General features: G+C 39.9%; 2 protein-coding genes across 5 annotated transcripts in view; one reads left to right on the top strand and one right to left on the bottom strand.

The window, feature by feature from the left end:
* The window catches only part of skap2 (src kinase associated phosphoprotein 2), a 65,662-nt gene extending 59,487 nt beyond the window's left edge, over positions 1-6,175 (top strand). For 3 of the 4 annotated variants that reach the window (XR_016115164.1, XR_016115163.1, XR_016115166.1), the window contains 2 exons: positions 5,973-6,053; positions 6,132-6,175. The gene's annotated coding sequence lies outside the window, so the exon portion shown is untranslated. Of the gene's footprint in view, positions 1-5,960; positions 6,054-6,131 lie in introns of those variants that run through there. The other variant, XR_016115165.1, reaches the window with a different exon arrangement.
* pde11al (phosphodiesterase 11a, like) lies at positions 1,668-20,537 on the bottom strand. The gene is made up of 20 exons (XM_088997688.1): positions 19,728-20,537; positions 16,863-17,021; positions 15,188-15,277; positions 14,411-14,551; positions 14,239-14,303; positions 13,046-13,172; positions 12,880-12,955; positions 11,429-11,496; positions 11,232-11,324; positions 9,948-9,998; positions 9,660-9,806; positions 8,945-9,052; positions 8,585-8,694; positions 8,050-8,140; positions 6,359-6,459; positions 6,099-6,176; positions 5,953-6,016; positions 3,960-4,034; positions 2,424-2,507; positions 1,668-2,331 (listed from the first exon to the last, which is right to left on the bottom strand). Exons 1-20 carry the CDS (start codon positions 20,535-20,537, stop codon positions 2,131-2,133), a joined length of 2,739 nt encoding a protein of 912 aa, XP_088853814.1. The 3' UTR covers positions 1,668-2,130.

Here is a 20,537-nt window from a genome sequence, read left to right as displayed (position 1 = left end):
CGTTATATCGATATTCAAGGGAGTCCGAAAAAATATCGATATAACCGGGACTATCGATATATCCGACCCTGTTTGCATGTAATTTTCTCCGTGCGTGCAGAGAAATAGTATCGATATAACCGGGACTATCGATATATCCGATATCGATATAACGAGACTTTACTGTATATATATATATATATATATATATATATATATATATATATATATATATATATATATATATATTCAAGGGAGTCCGAAAAAATATCGATATAACCGGGACTATCGATATATCCGACCCTGTTTGCATGTAATTTTCTCCGTGCGTGCAGAGAAATAGTATCGATATAACCGGGACTATCGATATATCCGATATCGATATAACGAGACTTTACTATATATATATATATATATATATATATATATATATATATATATATATATATATATATATATATATATATACAGTAAAGTCTCGTTATATCGATATCGGATATATCGATAGTACCGCTTATTACGATACTATTTTCATTTCCCTTGCACATTTCTAGTCTTTTTATGTATAATTAGTACCGTTTAGTACGATACCCGGTTATTATGATAATCCGGTTATTACGGTGCTCCTTTTCATCCCCCGCCGGCCATTTTTGTTGTTTATATCGATATATCCGTCGCGCCATTGGTCAACTTGGTCATGTGTCTTGTTACGTGAGCCGCCATCGGTCGCGCCATTGGTCGACTTGGTCACATGAGCCGCCATCGGTCGCGCTATTGGTCGACTTGGCCGTGTGACTTTGTCACGTGACACACCATCGGTCGCGCCATTGGTCAACTTGGTCACGTGTCTTGGTTACGTGTCACGCCATCAGTCGCGCCATTGGTCGACTTGGTCAGGTGACTTGGTTACGTGCCCAGCACCCGTGTAGCAGAGCCATTTTCATTTTCAGACGCTAGCTCGTGTGTAGCAGACGAGATTGAAGTGTTTGTGTTAAAAGGTAAAAATGGGAAGCAGAAGAAGATTGATGACTTTTTTAAATTGTATACATAATACAGTAAGATGTAAGCGTTGCAGTTTCCCTGTTGTGTTATGTACATGCCCACTGTACTGTATATGAATGCAATCGTTTTTTGCAACAATGTTTCTTGTTTTGTCTGCTGAAGCGCGATGATTTTGAAAATTATTAACATTCCATACTGTGTATTAAAGGACAGCCGATGTCACTTTTTATTCAAATGCAAATAAAAATGACTTCACGCCAAGACGTCTTGCATTGCTTGTGAATCCAAACAATGGCTTCATATTTGGATAATATGCTTTCTTGTTACACATCCAGTTATGAATATGTTTCAAATACACTGTAGTTCTGAAGATTAAAGTATACATGTTTACAATCATTAAAGAATTATATGTGCCATTTTGAGGCAACATCGGGGGAACATCTCTCACCCCCCAAAAAAAGGGAGCTAATGGCCAGCTCCGTTTCTTATATGGCGCTTGGCTGCCCTCTTTTGGCGGCTTTTGTTTAATGCAGTTCGGCGCAGGATCGGATATATCGATAGTCCCGGTTATATCGATATTTTTTCTGACTCCCTTGAATATCGATATAACGAGACTTTACTGTATATATATATATATATATATATATATATATATATATATATATAGTACCTATGCTTGTCTGTGACTGTAAAGTGTCCTTGAGAGCTTTGAAAGGCGCTGAAACTGTAATGTAATGTAATGTAATTTATTATTATTAATTCATAAGTTATATGGGTCTGGAGTTATCTCAGCTTGAAATGGCGGCTGGTGTACAAAATACAATACATATTGATTTATATAGCGCTTTAGCAATAGCTTAATCTACAACAAAGCGCTAACGTGGAAAAAAGGGAAATGCTGCCACCTCGTGGAAGGGAAAAAACATTGCCAGATGTCTGATCAGCGCTTTATCGGCACCCTCGCAAGAAAAAACAAAACCCAAATAAATTCGGGAATGGCAGCGAATGAGTTAAAAAAAATAATTCAAGTAGTAAGTAGTGCATGTATTTGATGACCAAAATGTTAGGACAGTATTCCAATCATTTGTTAGACGAATAAAGCTCATCTTCAAGTTGGTCCCGCTGCAGTGTGACTCCAAACTTTCACACTCAACCGTCTGACCCAGAGTCGGCATTTTCCGCCGGTTCCGCGTTGGACTCCTCGCTGGCTTCTGCAGCCTCGGGACTCTGACGGGTCACTGAGGCGTCGCGTGCATGCTCGTTAGATGCGCACAGCTCCTGCCATTTCTTTCGGTTGGCATCTATCCCTTCCGCCATTGGCTGCAATTTCCTATTTAGCTTCAACAGTGACTGGGAAGGAGAGAAAAATGACTTGCACGATAGGATGAAGATAATAATGGACATGAATGAGCATTTTTGATAGTGTGCCGTGCGGGAAAGACCTGATAGAGAGGTTTACAAATGCCGTCGATCCAGTCCAACTGTAAGGCAGGTAGCTCATCTTTACGATTTCGATCAAATATAGCCTACAAAGACACAATAAAATTATTAAGATCCTCCTCTAGAACATTTAGTGTACTTGTGGGTACACCATGTTCCTTCAAATATCGGATTTATTCTTTGGAAATCAGGAAAATGAGGTGATATTTATCATTTCCCGCAGAGGATGAAGAATATATACCCGTCAGTATGGTTATATTGTCTGTCTTCATATGTTGCTGCACTGTTTGTATTCAAATATCCATTGCGTTCACGTTAAAGATACAATATGTCAAATGAACTCGCCATTTAGTGGTGAACTAATAGAATGCATTCACCTAAGTCTGAAGCCCATGCATGTGAAGCGCATGCACGACAGGGAACTTATAATAATAATCATCATCATCATCATACATTTCATTTATAATTTAGAAAGACCACACTTTGCAAGCCAACTACCGATTTCTCAAGTTGTAGTGCATATAAAAATCACCATTTAGCACTTGTCACTCTAATGTTTGCTTGCAACACAATACAAAGTCGGTCCAACTATGGTTCCTAACAAAAATTAAAAGAATACTGTAGTGAATTTGGGTCACTCGTTGTTTAAAGTACAATTGTAGAGACTCCCCTGCTATAATTCATGAGTAAGTTGATGATGATTATTATTATTAGTAGTATTATTAGTACAACACAATACATATTGATTCATATAGCTCTTTCACAAAAGCTGAAGCTGTTATTATTATTAATTATTATTATTATTATTATGAGTGACTATAACGGGAGAAGTGACATTGATTCGCTGTGGCGACCGCTGAAGGGAAAAGCCGAAAGGAAAAGATTATTATTATTGTTTCTGTGAAGTGTCCTTTAGAGTTTTGAAAGGCACTTGTAAATGAAATCTATTAATATTAATTTTTATTAATAGTTTTTGTATTAATATAATTATTGATATGATTATTTTTATTGCTGTAAAGTGTCTTTGGCAGTTTTGATAGGCGCTTATAAATGAAATATATTGTCATGAAATGTAACCCTAACCCATTATTATTATTATTGTTATCATTATGCTCATTATTATTATTATTATTAAAATTGGTGTTGTTATTAGTATAGTTTTGAAAGGTGCTTATAAATGAAATGTATTATTATTATTATTATTATTATTATTATTATTATTATTATTATTATTCTGGTTTGCTTATACAAACCTGGCTGACTCCATATCTGATTTTGTTTTTTCAAAACAAAACTATTCGGCCTGAATGATTAATCACTCGCTGATTATTTTGTGATTGTTTATTATTTTTTTTTGCTGCATTTAGTACACTTTACTTTTTTTTACATGTTACAATGTACTCATATTTTTAAGTGAAAAATCAGGTGTTTTAACCACTGACTAGAGTTTTATCCAGTCAAATACTGTAATTGGCCTCAAAACGTCCATCCATGTTAGTTGGGCCCAAGAAAAGACAAATTCCAGTGAGTTTTCTTACCGCTGGGGTGAGCTTCAACTCCGACCTCTCTCTGTCTCCTTGCTCAAAGAATTCACTCGTCACCAGTTCAGCAACCTGAATGGGCACATTTTTACTTCAATGTGATATGACGTCGGCTCAGAATCACACCAACTTTGCAGAGCATGCAATTTGTTGAGCCCAAAGTAGTGGTAGAGATCTAAAAAGTCAACTGTTATGAACTCATGCACTGCCATTCCTGAATGTATTTGGGTATTGAAAAAGAGAGCACCATTCCCAAATTTGTTCGTTGGTTGGGGAGTGTCTGTATTTACAGGCAATATGCATTCAAAATGGTGGCATTCAAGAATGGAAATACTCCAATCCAATACTACTACCTAGCTACCTAACTGGCTATCTATTTGCTATCTTTTTGCTATGTATTAGCTATCTGGCTAGCTATCGAGCTAGCTATCTATTCCTTGTATAGCTATCTAGCTGGCTATCTATTAGCTATGTATTGACTATCTATTAGCTAGCTAGCTTTCGATCTATTTGAGTACTTCTGGGTTGAGTGAACGCTGGCGTGTGTGGCTGCCGCTGCTCACCCGTAGAAAAACTTAGCCTGTGACTGACAAGTGACCTTGAGAATTTTAAAAGGTGCTTAGAATTGAAATGTATGATTAGTATTATTGCTGGGGTGCTGATAAAGCCCTGGCCAGACCTCAGGCAAAGTTTTCCCTTCCACAAGGGGGCAGCATTTGCCTTTTGTCCATGTTACCGCTTTGTTATAGCTGTTAAATCGCTATACTTGTATATTTGTATTGCATTTTGTTCAGCCGCCCCCATTTCAAGCTCAGATAACTCCAAACCAATAGAATTTAGGAATTAACGATTTTTTTCTGCTGAAAGAAGAGAGTCTAAGGTTTCTTACGCTGCACTGAATGCTTATGTAGTCCTAAAACTCAATATTCTGTGGGTCCTGGTATTCAAGTGAAAATGACAAAAACCCTGACACTAGAGAGGACACATTTTTGCACGTCTGGCAGTGAATGAGTTAGTTGTTCCATTTGAGGTTCCAAATGCTTTCATGTCCCTCATAGCTAATGAAATGAGCTATATTTTCATCTTATTAAAGGACAACCGACACCATATTTTTGTTTCCTAATTGGCATCCGAAAAGCGTTTCATAGCATCTAAAATACCCAAAACACGCAGGCTGATATTTTTAGTCAAATGCAAAACACCAATAAAAATGACTTAAAGTGTCCCAAAACTACTTCAAAATGACCTCGGAAATGGCAAATTTCAGAAGGTCCCGCCCCTTTGTCCGTGATGTCACGCCAGGATGTCTTTGCCTTGCTCTAGAATCAAAACAATGGCTTCAGATTCGGAGAAGATGCTTTCTTGTTACTCATCCAGTTATGAATATGATTCAAATAGTTCTGAAGAGGAAAGCATAAATGTTTGCAATCGATTAAAGAAGTTATTCCGTGTCATTTTGAGGCATCTGGACTGAAATGTAGCGTCCAAGAAAATGCACAAGATGGCGCCCAAGCTCCGTTGGAAATGGGCTGATTTTTCTGCTGGGAGTTTGTGTCAACTAGTATCAAATAGTAGTCTTGGTGCAACACACAACGATTCACCATGGCGTTATTTATGTGTTTTCCTTCTAATTTCGCCATCAACACGGATCACCACGATGTTTTCAAACCAAACAAAGTACCCAAAATGCATTGTGTGTCGCTTTCTCTGTCAGGGGCGTTCCTGACGTGACGTCACGTCAGGAATCGTCACCAACTCGAAAACAAGACTTCCTGAATATTCAGTGCGAGTCTTAAAACATAAAATATAGCTATATGTGGTGGAATCCTTGTAAAATGCGCTCAGTAGAAGTCATTTGTCCGCAGGCGTCGGTTGTCCTTTAAGGCCATGCTCCTACAACGCATTCATGTACAGAATAATTGCAGTCCAAAATAAAGCCAAATGATCTCATTTGTGAAAGAAAGACATTTCAAATGTTCAGTGCACTAACCTGTTTAGATATCTCCCAAGGACGAGTGACCGCTCCCAAATCACAGGCTGTCATCAGCATGGATCTGTCAAAGGCCATCAAGAAAAAAAAAGTCACAAAAAGTCAGTGACTTGTACATTCCCCATCTTTTATTTTGTACAAACCACCTTAGAACTTCTCTGTGTTTCTCTTCCGTCCAGCTGAATTCTTCAGCGAGCACGCTGTCAAAGAATTTGCTCCGGCGCCTTTCCAAGCAACAACAGTCAAGGACGCAAGAGAGGGGGGGGAGTTGAAAAAAAAAAAAGCCTCTATCCAATGCGGTAAGATTTTATTCACGAAAACATGTTTTGCGGTGAGAAGAATACAGGTTGATAGGTCTTCATTTCTTAATTTTATTTTCTCGCAATGCATTGAAAAGATGACTTACTCAAAGTGCAAAGTGAGGTCCGTGGATAGAATGGCCTGCTTCAATAGTTGCATCATATTGCTATATTCCTTAGAGCAGAGGTTCGCAAAGATATTGTGACCCTGAAACATAAATAGGGAAGAAATTCCCTTCCGGTTTTGCAGGCAAGGAGGAGGAAGACGGCCTGAAATGTTCCCTCAAAGCAAACTTGTTGGCGTACTCATCCCTCACAATTTAATGAAGTATCCCCATTAGCGGTGTTAGTTAGCCACACCCAGTGGCATTTTGTGCTCTCTGTTGAAATGTTGTAAATCGATCGATAATATAACGCTCTTCTTAACTCATTCACTGCCATTCCCAAATTTATAAAGCGCTGGTCAGACCTCTAGCAATGTTTTTCCCTTCCACGAGGTGGCAGCATTTACCTTTTGTCCATGTTAGCGCTTTGTTACAGCATAAGCTGTTTTTAAAGCGCTATATAAATCAATATTTATGTATTGTATTTTGTACAGCCGCCCCCATTTCAAGCTCAGATAACTCCAGACCCATATAACTTGGGAATTAACTTTTTTTCCTGATGAAAGAAGAGAGACAAAGGCTTCTTATGCTAAATTGAATGGTTATGTAGTCCTGAAACTCACTATTCTGTGGGCCTTGGCAGTGTCTGAAACTCATGACAAAAAGTTAGCGGACGCCAGAGCAGACAACTCTGAAAAGTTGCCTGCCCCATTTTTCACAACTTGAAACACAATAAGACGACTAATCGCAAATTTCCAAACAAACGTTCGTTTGGCAATTTGCATACTCGGCACGGCGGCCAATCAGAAGCCTGTTTCGTGCTTCGGACTATACCGTGACTGTCAAGTGTACTTGAGAGTTTTGAAAGGTGCTTAGAAAGAGGGGTCCACGTGGCTTATAGCAATTTGCTTGTAGCTTTTGCTTTATTGAATAAAACAAACGTTTGATTTGGAAAAACCTTTTTTTTCCCTTGAAGAAGTTGTCGGCCACCCAGGCCGAGACGTTTTGAAAGTTGTACGCCCAACGTAAAAGTTGTATGCCCCGGGCCACTGGAGTGGACCCATTTTTGCACATTGTCTGGCAGTGAATGAGTTAAAATCCATCTAAAGCAGAGGTGTCAAACTTGTTTTTTTTGCCGCAGGCCACATTGTAGTTACGGTTTCCTCTGAAGGGCCGTTATGAATTTGGGGAAACCATTATAATGTTTCGTCCCATCCACATATTGTGTTGCAGCAGCGCATGCTCCTTTGGTCTATCGCCAGGCACAACTAGTCGAACAAGCAAATACGATTTGCTCATATCATTACACATATTACATACAGTATGCACAACAAATTAATGAATAACTAGTTTTCAAATCTGAAGTGAAGAATAATGACTGTTATTGTGGTTTACATGGGACAATTTGAAATTTTGGTTCGTACTTTAGCAAGCATCATGGCACTTGACATGCTTGATTTGCTTCCGCGGGTCGAATAACATTATGTGGCGGGCCAGATATGGCCCCCGGGCCTTGACTTTGACACCTGTGCTCCAGATGGCAGCACTTAGCACTAGCAGGTAACAGCGCTACTGTCTTCATTCTACATGCGGGCCAGACGTTATTGATTTTATCACAGAGGCTGCAGGCTGGATGAAATTTGACCACGGTCCACATTTGGCCCCCGGGCCGCACCTTAGACATGAATACCCACCTCACTTTGCAGGATCATGACTGCATGATTGAAGTGATGATGTTCCAAGGTCGCTGACGTCCCGTAAAGCAATGCCAAAGCAGAACCTGTCCTGCAGACACAGTAGAACAGGAGTGTCAAAGTCATTTTTTTCCGAGGGCTACATTGTAGTTATGGTGTCCTCCTGAGGGCCGTTATGAATTTGGGAAAGCCATTAGAATGTTTAATCCCCTCCACATATTACATATAGAGCGCACAACAAATTAATTAATAACTACTTTTCAAATCTGAAGTCAAGAATAATGACTGTTATTGTGGTTTACATCCAAAAATATGACATTTTCAGAATCAGAATCAGAAAACCTTTATTTTGGTTAGGATTTGAGCAAGCATCATGGAATTTCACAAGTTTCATTTGCTTTCGCGGGCCGAAAAAAATGATGTGGCGGGCCGGATTTGGCCCCCGGGCCTTGACTTTGACACCAGTGCAGCAGAAACATAAAAAAATTAATAAATCGCAAAAAAAGCATCCCTTGTAGCGTGTCTGGGAGCTTACTTGGCTTGAAAGGCATTGTTGGTTCCTCGATGGTCCAGATCGTGGCAGAGACAGCCAACCATTAGTGCTAGAATCTCCGCTTCGGATAAAACGTCCTGAAAGCTGGCTGACTATACAATACAATACAATACATTATAATACATATTGATTTATATCGCGCTTTAACAACAGCTGAAGCTGTAACAAAGTGCTTAACATGGACAGCTATCGTATACTGGAAATAAAGCAGTCACAAAGATTCTAGAAAGCACCAGGGAGTTCAATCAAATGCGCTCATGCTTATTTATGATTCTGGAGTGAATGGGACGATTGATGAAGACGATTAGAGTGGATTTACAAGCCATGTTGCATGGAACTTACTGTGATCATAACAAACATGCACTGGGACACATTGAAGGCATGCCTCCAGTTGTGGTAGGCCACAGTTCGGTAGTTCTTCCTCACGGTGAGAAGCCAGCGACACAAAACCTAAAGAACGTCGTAATAGTTGACACATTTGACTTTATGGACATAAAGAAAGGAGCGTCAGCGGATGTGGACCTGTCGCGGCTTGGAATTGATGCGGATTTACGTGGGACAGGAGATGTGAGACAGTCTCTTTTCGTCAATTTAATGCTACAGCTTGGTGTTTGCTTTCAATATTTAGCTTGTAGTAGACGTGTTCATTTTACCATGACGTCCCTGATCCACTGGTGAAAAGGATGCTTTGATCCTCTCGTCTTGCATCTAGAACTGCTTCATACAACAGAGGTTGTGATGTCATATTATTTTGTTATTTAGGTTTTTTTTGTTTTGTTTTTGACTTCAAGATGGTGCCGCGAGAGTGGCTGCTTTTACAGCAGTTTGTGTTTTCTACTTTTTCCTTTCCTCTTCCTTCCATAACTTTGCTGCTGCGTAATGTAAATGTATCCACTGCGAGACTAATCAAGGCTAATCCAATCCAATCCAATCCAATCCAATCCATTTTTAAACATTTATGTTTTTCCCAGCAGACTGAAATTCACCAAATCTCTCAGATGTGCAGTGCATCTCAATAAATTAATACAGCAATGAATATGTAAATCATTTAGATCACCTCATAGTCGATTTTAAAAGTTTGGACAACACCAAGTTCCAGGAACATCCGTAGAGAAGCTGTGATCATTGCATCGTTGTCCAAAGAGAAGTCGTTGAAATGGAACTCGTCAATGCCGAGGTCGCAGCTCAGGGGAATCTTTGCAGCCTTGAGAGAAATGGTTGGGACAGAGCTATCAATCACAGGGCTCCTGGCAAGCAGGAAGTAAAGCAATCACAGCTGAGATGGGTTCTATTTGTCACTATGCCAGAATATTCTAATAATTCTCATTGTGCTAGCTGGAATTACCTTCAGTCTGTCAACTTCTACCTTTGAGCATGTAGCATGATAGGATAGCATCTGGAAAAAAATGAAAACGATACCGTATAAAGAAATATATATGTTTTTTGGAATGGCGGTTTATTTGTCCATTCTAACTTGATTTCAATACAGCACGTGGCCATTGTTTTAAAAAAATGTCTTTACTACATTTTTAAAAGGTTTTCAACAAACCAATAGGAATTATGATCTCAAGATAGCAAATGGATAGCAAATAGATAGCCAGCTAGGTAGCTAGCTAATAGCAAATATATTGATAGGTAGCTAGCTAATATATAGGAAATGGATAGCAAATAGATAGCTAGCTAGGTAGCTAGACAGATAGCTAATTGAAAGCAAATAGATAGCAAAAGGATAGCCAGCTAGGTAGCTAGCGAATAGATAGCAAATAGCGAGCTAGCTAGCAGCTACTGCTATTAATACTACGAATACAACTACTAATAGTACTAATACATTTCATTCATAAGCGCCTTTCAAAAATCTCAAGGTCACTTTTCAGTCACAAGCAAGTGAGCAGCGGGAGCCACATGCGCCAGCATTCACTCAACCTGGAGTAACTCAAATAGATAGAGAGTTAGCTAGCTGGCTAATAGATAACTAATAGCTAGCTAGCTAGATAGATAGCATATAGATAGCAAATAGATAGCCAGTTAGGTAACCAGCTAGATAGCTGGTTAGCAAATAGATAGCTAGCAAGGTTGCTAGCTAGATAGCTAGATAGATAGCAAGATTAGTTAGCTAATAGATAGCTAGCTAGAGAGGTAGCTAGCTAGCTAGATAGCTAATAAATAGCTAGCGAGGAAGCCAGCTAGGTATCTAGCTAGATAGCTCAAGTGAGCAACATGATGTCAACAGACCGGGAAGGACGCATTGTCTCAATGGGACATCATTATCATTAAACATTTTCTCATGATAGTAAGTCTTTAAAAATGTAATAATCCCCATTGCAAAGAAAGAAAGAAGCGAGTCTAAGGTTTCTTACGCTGCATTGAATGTTCATGTAGTCCTAAAACGTAATATTCTGTGGGTCTGTTGAGTGAAAATGACAAAAACCCTGGCACTGGAGTGACACATTTTTATACATCGTCTGGCACCTTATTTTGCCAGTTACTTGTCATCCTCGTACAAACAAGAGGTAAAAAAATACTCCTTAGTAGCAAGAAATGAAACATTGTAAAATCCACCATTTATTGTTCAATAGAAGAAATCACGTGAGCGATAAGTTTCCTGTTGCTATGTGTTACTGGTACTTACATCCAGGGCCACAGACTGCTTGGCCCACGTCTTCTTCACTTGATTGTACATCATCGTGTTGTTAATGCCGAGTCCACAGAAAATCACAAATGCCTGCACACAAGCAAAATAGGCAAAGGGAGGTGGGGAAACTGTTTTTTTATGCCCTATGTGCTCAATCTTTTGAAAACACGGTGCCCTCCAAATGATTTAAAAACCTCAAACAGTCTCTGATCTGCATCATTGAAGGTCTTCCTGTCGAGACGATTCAAAATTTGTGCAACCCCTGAGGAGGAGAGAACACACATGAAATGACAATGTTTAACTATTTAGCAGGCACGTCAATGTCGATCAATAAAATTAGAATAGAGTTCATAGGGACAAATCAAAACTCCCCCAAGAGCTAATGAAAAAGAGCTAGCATGAGTTGGCAAATTTGTAACGACCCCCCTGATAGGAAATTATGAAACAAACTGGAATAATAAATAACGCCACGCTACAAATGATCTTAGTTTTACTCCTTGATGCCTTGTACTATCTTTGTGACTGCTTTTTTTGCAAATTTCCCCATTGTGGCACCATTAAAGGTTTTCTGATTCTGATTATTTCCTATACAGTGATACGTCGGTTTACGAAACCCTCGGTTTACGAACTTTTCGGTTGACGATCGTTGAATTTATGAAAACTTTACCTTGGCATACGGACTATTTTTCGGGATACACACGGAGCTGCCACAATGAGTGATGTGTCGTTCGCGAACGAGCCCGTTCTCCTAAAAGAAAATGGCTGCCGACATTTTTTTTGGCCCTCTATTTCCCGCCCCCAGTCTTCGGTTAAAGCCACGTGATTGGTCAAGAACGCAGCAGTGAGTGGAGGTGGTTTAAACATTAAAGAGACAGGCAGATGACAGAGAGAGTTAATAAAATGGATAGAAAACAGTGAAATTTGGACACGTTTCAACTTTGATAGTTCAAAGGCAGAGTGTAGACTGCAAGGTTAAAATTCCCATCAATCAGGCTCCACAAATAACCCGCACGAGCCATCTGTACACTTGATGCAAAAAGCTATCAACTCAGCCAAACAGAACACAATTGATGAGGAACAAGGTAGAATTATCGCAGAGAAAGCACCTACAAGGGATCATTCCTCAAGATGGTGAAAGAAGAAGGCTACGACAGTGTTTAATGCTGATGAAACCGGCCACTTCATTCCATCTACCCATCAACGACCATCACAAAGGTAAATAAAACGACTTTATTACACAGTAATAATAATAATAATAATAACAATAATAATAATAATAATAATAATAATAATAATAATAATACATTTCATTTCTAAGGGCCTTTCCAAACTCTCAGTCACAGGATACGTTTTTTCTGTGGGTGAGCGGCGGCGGCCACACGCGCCAGCGTTCACTCAACCCGTAAGTAACTCAAATAGATAGCCAGCTAGCCAACAGATAGCTAATAACTAGCTATCTAGATGTAACACTGTATTTAATGTTTATGTAGTCCTAAAACTCAATATTCTGTGGGTCCTGGTATTCAAATGACAATGACAAAAACCCTAGCACTGGAGTGAACACATTTTTGCACGTCTGGCAGTGAATGAGTTAAATTTCAGCATGAAAAAATGTGTCTTTTTTTCTCCAATCTGGCAAACCTACCAATAATCTGATGCGTTCGATTCCAGATAGGCACACACAACACCGATCGGATATGAAATCCCGAAGCCTGATCTGCCTAGAAAAAAAAAAAGATTATGTATTGGGTCCCCTAATTATTGATTGAAAAACTTTTATGGGATTGTTAAAAATGCTTTAAAAAATTCACCTCGGCATCAAAACGTGGGTCCTGGCATATGTCACTGATGTTAACGGGAAGTCCCGTGGAGGCCACCAGTTCTGCGATGCTATTATTGATCAGCCAATCAGAGCAGGACAGCTTCTCGATGCTGATACTGTGTATGGTTAGGGAGCCACAAAAACAATTTTAGCATTCAATCAGAACGGCTTGTTAAAAAATAAAAAATGATTGCCACTGCGAAATGTTATCTAATCTTTGGTGGAGCCAAATGTTTTCATTATTTGACTGTTATCCTTATACAGTAATGCATAGTCTGCTTTCAAAAAGTTAAATACATATATTCAGATTTTGGATTACCGTATCTTCCAGTGTCTAAGGCGCACCAGAGTCTAAGGCGCACCCTCAATGAATGGTGTATTTTCTAACTTTTTCCATATATAAGGCGCACCGGACTATAAGGACACTTTACAATAAAAACAATAAAACAAAGCACATAACAATAAAACCATAAGTAAAATGATAAATAATAAAATAGCAGATTGAGTCCCGCCCCCAGTTCGTGACGTCACGCCAAGACGTCTTGCATTTCTGGAGAATCAAAACAATGGCTTCAGATTCGGAGAATATGCTTTCTTATTACACCTCCAGTTATGAATATGATTCAAATAGTTCTGAAGAGGAAAGCATACATGTTTGCAATTGATTAAAGAATTTATTCCATGCCATTTTGAGGCAACATTGGGGAGAAATGGATCACCACAAAACAGGCACAAAATGGCGACCTCCTGTGGCCACCTCCGTTTCCACAGGCTGATAAATTCCTTAGATGGAGCTTGGACACCCTCTTCTGGCGGCTTTTGGGTGCAACACAAGGTTTTCAGACGAAACAATACAGCAAAATACATTGACGTGATGGAAGGACTGCTACAATGTGTCTTTTTTCGGTCAGGGGCGTTCCTTTAATGACGTCACGTACAGACTCGTCACCAATTCAAAAACAAGACTTCCTGAATATTCAGCGCGAGTCTTAAAACGTAAAATATGGCTATATGCGGTGGAATCTTTTTAAAATACGCTCAGTAGAATTTGAAGTCATTTGAAGCCATTTTACAAATTATGGACACAACTTGTCCGAAGACGTCGGTTGTCCTTTAAAGTACATTTTATGTTGCTTATGATGCTTGTTTGTCTGACTTTTTTGTGTGTGTGTTCAATGTCACCTGATGTCATGATGCATGTTGCTCAAAGGGGACATCAACTCAAACGTCTTGGAGAACTTCACCACCTAGGAGAACACAGCAGCACAGTTATAATTTTTTGGTAATTGCTCTTAAAGGACCTCTTTCATTAAATGAAAAATCTAAAAACAATCTTTATTTCAAACAGCCTCACCGGTGATTCAATGTCCTCCAGAAGAAGCACTGAGCAGCGTTCGCACTGCAGGAGGGTCAGCGCTCGCTGCATGATCTTCCTCACGATCTTCTCCAAATCCGTCTGCTCTTCAAACAGATCGTTGACCACTTCCAGTAAAGCCTGAGGCAGTAGAAGGTAGTTTCGAACATGATGTGTGATGCCATAGTCCATTGGCAACTGCAGATTGACCAGACTGGCTGTACAATGTGCATGCCTGAATATTAACTCATTCACTGCCAGACGATATGTCCACTCCATTGCATTGGTTTTTGATATTGTCACTTGAATTCCAGGACCCACACAATATTGAATGTTAGGACTACATAAATATTCAATGCAACGTAAGAAACCCTAAACTTATTAGAAAAAAAGAGTTAATTCCTAAATTATTTGGGTCTGGAGTTATATGGACTTGAAATGGGGGCAAGTATACAAAACACAGTGCAATACATACATATTGGTTAATATCGGGCTTTAACAACATCCGAAGCTGTAACAAAGCGCTAACATGGACAAAAGGCAAAAGCTGCCCCCTCGTGGAAGGGAAAAACATTGCCAGAGGTCTGACCAGCGCTTTATCGGCACACCCCCCCCCCCACAAGAACAACCAAAACCCGAACAAATTTGGGAATGGCGTTCCATGTCACACTTTTCAACTCCCAAATAAATTCAGGAATGGCAGCGAATGAGTTAATACTGTCATGGTTTTGATTTATTTATTGTTATTGTGTAAAGTCGGTTGATAGGATCACGCACCCTGGTTCTTTCATACTCTTTGCGAGACTCTGAAAACAACTTGGCATTGGAGATGGATATTCCACAGAAGGGTAAATACATCTGCAGTACCTGATCACAAATACACACATACAAAAATATAGTATTATTTTCAAGCGTTAGAAAAAAATCAGAAGCGTGTGATGCAGCTGCTTTTCTTAACTGCTTAGCCTCTAACAGAATTGTTGTTACTCAAAAACATTCAAATTCAGCCCAGCAGGCCAAATAAGCTAAAATGAGCACCAAAGCAGAGAATGCAACTTGATTCTGCCACCTTGTGGGCGAGCTGGTGAACCCCAATGATTGAATGTCAATAACTTGCAAGATTTCTCAACTGTTTCGCCCAACTTCTTGGCTCCTTCAAAAGCTTCATGTATCATGTTTTGCCAGAAATTGTCACAATTTGCAAGTTGCTGGTGGTGGACCCCAACAAAAGCAGGCAGGAGGGACGAGCAGGGTGTATTTGACAAATTGTATGAAATAAAGTTGACAGGAAACAAAATCGCAAACAAAGTCATCAGAACAAGTAGGTCCAAAGTAGCAAACAAAACCATGACAAGCTGAAACAAACCTGACTGTGTGAATGTGACAATGATCCAACACTGAATGGTCGTGCTGGGAGTTTTTTTTCACTGCCACTTATTTAAAATAATAATAATAATAATAATAATAATAAGATGAAGAAGAAGAAGAATAATCCATTTCATTTCTAAGCACCTTTCAAAACTGTCAAGGTCACTTGACAGTCACAGGACCAGTTTTTTTGTGGGTGAGCTGCGGCAGCCACACGCGCCAGCCTTCACTCAACCTGAAAGTAACTCAAACAGATAGAAAGCTAGCTTGCAAGTTAATAGATAGCTAATAGCTAGATAGATAAATAGATAGATAGCCAGCTCGATAGCAAATAGAGAGCTAGCTAGCTAAACCAAAATATGACAGAAATGAACAGAGTGTAGCCCAAATTTAACTCATTCACTGCCATGAACGAATTTATTCGGAAATTGAAAATATGACGTAGAGCGCCATTCCCGAATTTGTTCAGGTTTTGTTTGTTTTCTTATTTGGGTGCTGATAAAGAGCTGGACATGGCCTCTGGCAATGTTTATTCTTTTCCACAAGGGAGCAGGATTTCCCTTTTTTCCATGTTAGGGCTTTGTTTCAGCTTCATCTGTTGTTGAAGCGCTATATAAACCAATATGTATGTATTGCATTGTATTTTGTACACCCGCCCCCATTTCAAATTCATATAACTCCAGACCCATATAATTTAGGAATTAACTTATTTTTTTTTTACCCTTAAAGAAGATAGTCTACTCTAAGGTTTCTTACACTGCATTGAATGTTTATGTAGTCCTAAAACTCAATATTCTCTGGGTCCTGGAATTTGAGTGACAATGCCAAAAACCCTGGCACTGGATTGGACGCATTTTTGCACATCGTCTGGCAGTGAATGAGTTAAGAATGCCTTTAACGCACGCAGAAGAAAAAAAATAAATCACACACTCCTGGGAGCATTTACACTCAAACTGCATCACCGCTCAATGTGTTTAACGTTCCATACTTCTATATCACCTTCTCTGGGTATTTCTACCCGTACGGCCCACTGACCACAAAGTAACGCGCGTGTATCGGTGTGCCCTCCGTTGAGATGTCTCACTTTCTCATCATCTTCAGTGAAAGGCGTTCCGGTGGGATTTTTGTTGATTGCTTGGACCACACCGATGACTTCTCCGTCACTGTTGCAGATAGCCATGCAGAGAATGGACTGAGTTTTGTAGCCGGTTAATTTGTCGATCTCGTCACTGAAGCGGTGATCCTGGAAGACACAGAAGGAAGTACATATCAGAAGAAGTGCTTATATATACAGCCGGGTCCGCTATTGTGAGACAATTTGCAGTTACTTTGGTTCAGTAGCCATTGTCGAGAGCAACCAGTGACATGATGCACTGCTCGGAGCCATCGAGCATGACATAAATGTTGCTAATTACATGGGTTACGTCACAATGAAGACCCTAACCTTGGACTTCAAAAGTAAAAAAAAAACAGACTCCATCCACAGTCCTCACCAGATAAACTCGATGACCTTAAAGGACAACCGACACCATTTTTTTTGTTTCCTAACTGACATCCGAAAAACGTTTTATTGCATCTAAAATACCCAAAACACGCAGGCTGATATTTTGAGTCAAATGCAAAACACCAATAAAAATTCGTTGTACTAAGTTCATCCTGTCTACTTGATATCTAATTTTAAGCAGATTCTTTACTTACAGACAGTAAGTCTGTAAGTAAAGAATCTGAATCTGAAGAATCTGGAAGTAGTCGCCGAAACATGTCAGGTATTTGAACACTTACACTGTCTGTAAGTAAAGAATCTGCTTAAAATTAAAAACTAAGAAAAATTGATTTAAAGTGTCCAAAAACCGCCACAAATCAGCTCAAAACTGGGGATTTTCAGAAAGTCACGACCAACCCCAGTCCGTGACGTCACGCTCAACAAACAAAACAATGGGCTCATGGAGTTCAGATTCGGAGAAGATGCTTTCTTGTTACTCATCCACTTATGAATATGATTCAAATAGTTCTGAAGAGGAAATCATACATTTTTGCAATCGATTAAAGGAGTCCTCCCATATCAATTCGAGCTGTCAATGACAGCAATGTAGCGTTCCAGAAAATGCACAAGATGGCGTCCGTCGGAAATGGGCTGATTTGTCTGCTGGGAATTTGTGTCAACTAATATCAAATAGTAGTCTTGGTGCAACACACAATGATTCACCGTCGCGTTATTTATGTTTTCCTTCTAATTTTGCCATCAACACGGATCAACACGATATTTTCAGACCAAACAAAGTACCCAAAATGCATTGTGTGTCGCTTTCTTGGTCAGGGGCGTTCCTCAAAACGTAAAATATAGCTATATGTGGTGGAATCTTTGTAAAATACGCTCAGTAGAGGTCATTTCAAGTGATTTTACAAATTATGGACACAACTTGTCGGGAGGCGTCGGTTGTCCTTTAATTCTTCAACAGATTAAACGTCTGTGAGGCTAAAATGCATACCAGAGACTTAGATGGACAAAATATGTCATGTAAACTGAATTAATTAGTAAAGCATCTCTATTACAACATAAATACGCGTAACGCTCATCTTGAAGCCCTTAAATAATAAATGACGCAAGATGACTGAACATATGCAAACAAAAGGCTTATTTCCCTCAGAATTCTTTTTCACATTTGTGATAGGAAGCACAATTAGAACACAATAGAAATTCAGCTACTTTGCAGATGGATGACCAATAGAAAAAAAAAAATATTGTTAATCTGTATGCCCCCGCCTGCAGCAGTACAGATGTTGGTCGTTTTAAATCAGTTGCAGTCAAAAGGACTCCCGGCACGACCGTTTAGTGACAGGTCACTGTTTGTTTCACCCTGTCAGGTTTGTTTTGTCTTGTCATTGTTTTGTTTACTACTTTGGACCTTTCTGTTCTGATAACTGTTGTTTGCGATTTTGTTCCTGTTGACTTTATTTCGTTCCGAAAATCAGCTAGCAGGGGACAGTTTAGGAGGATGTTATCGCTGAGAAAGCGCGGCAACTTCACTCGGATATCTTCAAGAGGCAACTACATCAATGACCATCACAAAGGTAAATAAAACAACTTTATTATACAGGACTGTTGGTTTCTTTAATTACAATACAATAGCACCTTTACTATACGTAAAATAAGGTATATTTTGTGTAGTTTTAAGGCTTATTTCAAAGAAAAAAAGAAAACGGATTATTCTCATTTTTAATAGTTTCCTATGGGAAATTAATGTTTGGAAGACCCACTTTTCTCCTGACACCCACTTTCTGGGAACAAATTGAGTTTGTAAACTGAGGTATCACTGTAGTTTTTTTGTTTTTGTTTTACTTCATGTTACTTCCGGGTTGAGTGCAGTGAGGGGGATGGTTTAAACAATAAGAGACAGGCAGACAACGGTGAGAGAGTTTCAAGTTTGATAGTTCAAAGGCATAGGGTAGACTGCAAGGTTAAAATATCCCATCAATCAGGCTCCACAAACAACCCGCACTAGCCATCTGTACACTTGATGCAAAAAGCTATCAACCCAACTAAACAGAACACAATTGATGAAGAACTAGATAACATTAGAACTAGATAAAAGAAGAAGGTTACGTTCTTCATCAAGTGTTTAATGCTGAGGAAACCGGCCACTCCATTCCATCAAGCCATCAAGGACCATCACAAAGGTAAATAAAATGACTTTATTATATAGTACAGTTTATTTCTTTAATTATAATACCATATCACATTTATTATACATAAAATAAGGTATATTTTGTGTAGTTTTAATGCTTAGAAAATTAGAAAGTAGAAAATTATGTTTTATGGGGACCTGGGAACGGATTATTCTCATTTTAATGGTTTCCTATGGGAAATTCATTTTTGGGAAACACACTTTTCGCCTTACACACTCTGTCTGAGAACCAATTAAGTTAGTAAGCCAAGGTATCACTGTACCTGGTATGCATTGGGGATATTGACGGTCTCTCCATGCTCCGCCACGTATCCAATTATCCCCTTTCCCCAAGGCACCTGCACCTCGCTGGAGTTGAGGGTGCAAGACGAAGGTCTGACCGTAGTGCCCGAATGCACGTCAAACACTTTGGACACCAGCGTTCTCTTGTGCGGGGGTCCCTCCACCAGGAAGAGAGAACACCTGTCGGCGTCCACCAGGATACACGCGTTGATCAGGATTTTATAGCTCAGGTTAGTCAGGTCCAAGTCGTTGGAGATGTCCTTAACCAGTTCCAAAAAAAACTCCCTCTCGTTGGTTTCCCTGAGGCGACACTTGTGGTCGGTGGCGGTGGACGCGTATTGTGGCACGCTGACTCTGGACTCCAGAAGAGCGCTGAGGATATGCGCCGTGGTGGGGGGCAACGAGCTGGCTTTACGCAGGAGTGCGCGTCGCCTCATGCTGGACTGAGGATCCTGATGGCTAAAAGTGGCGTGCTCGTCGTAGGTCCGGGTCGCCGTGGTGGCTTTGGATCGGGCGAAGTTACGCCGAAGCTCCATGTGAGACGACCTGCGTCGGAGAGCGTCCGGGTTGGTTGGCCTCAGAGAAGCTTCCGTGGCCGTGATGCCGCCACCACCGCCGCGTCTCTCGTCGGCTGCGGTAACTTTCGGAGCCTGGTGCTCTCTCAACCACCTACTAATATGCTCACATTTGGCTTTTCGGACCAGATACTCCTCGAAGAGTTCCGGGTGGCCGTCTAAAAACGCCTCAACGTCAGAGTAGTCCGAAGTCATCGTGATGGAAGCAAACTGCAT

Source organism: Hippocampus bargibanti, linkage group LG06 (assembly GCF_051943395.1).
Source record: "Hippocampus bargibanti isolate YZ-2025 linkage group LG06, ASM5194339v1, whole genome shotgun sequence".
Taxonomy (NCBI): Eukaryota; Metazoa; Chordata; class Actinopteri; order Syngnathiformes; family Syngnathidae; genus Hippocampus; species Hippocampus bargibanti.
This window is presented reverse-complemented; position numbering and strand designations above follow the sequence as displayed.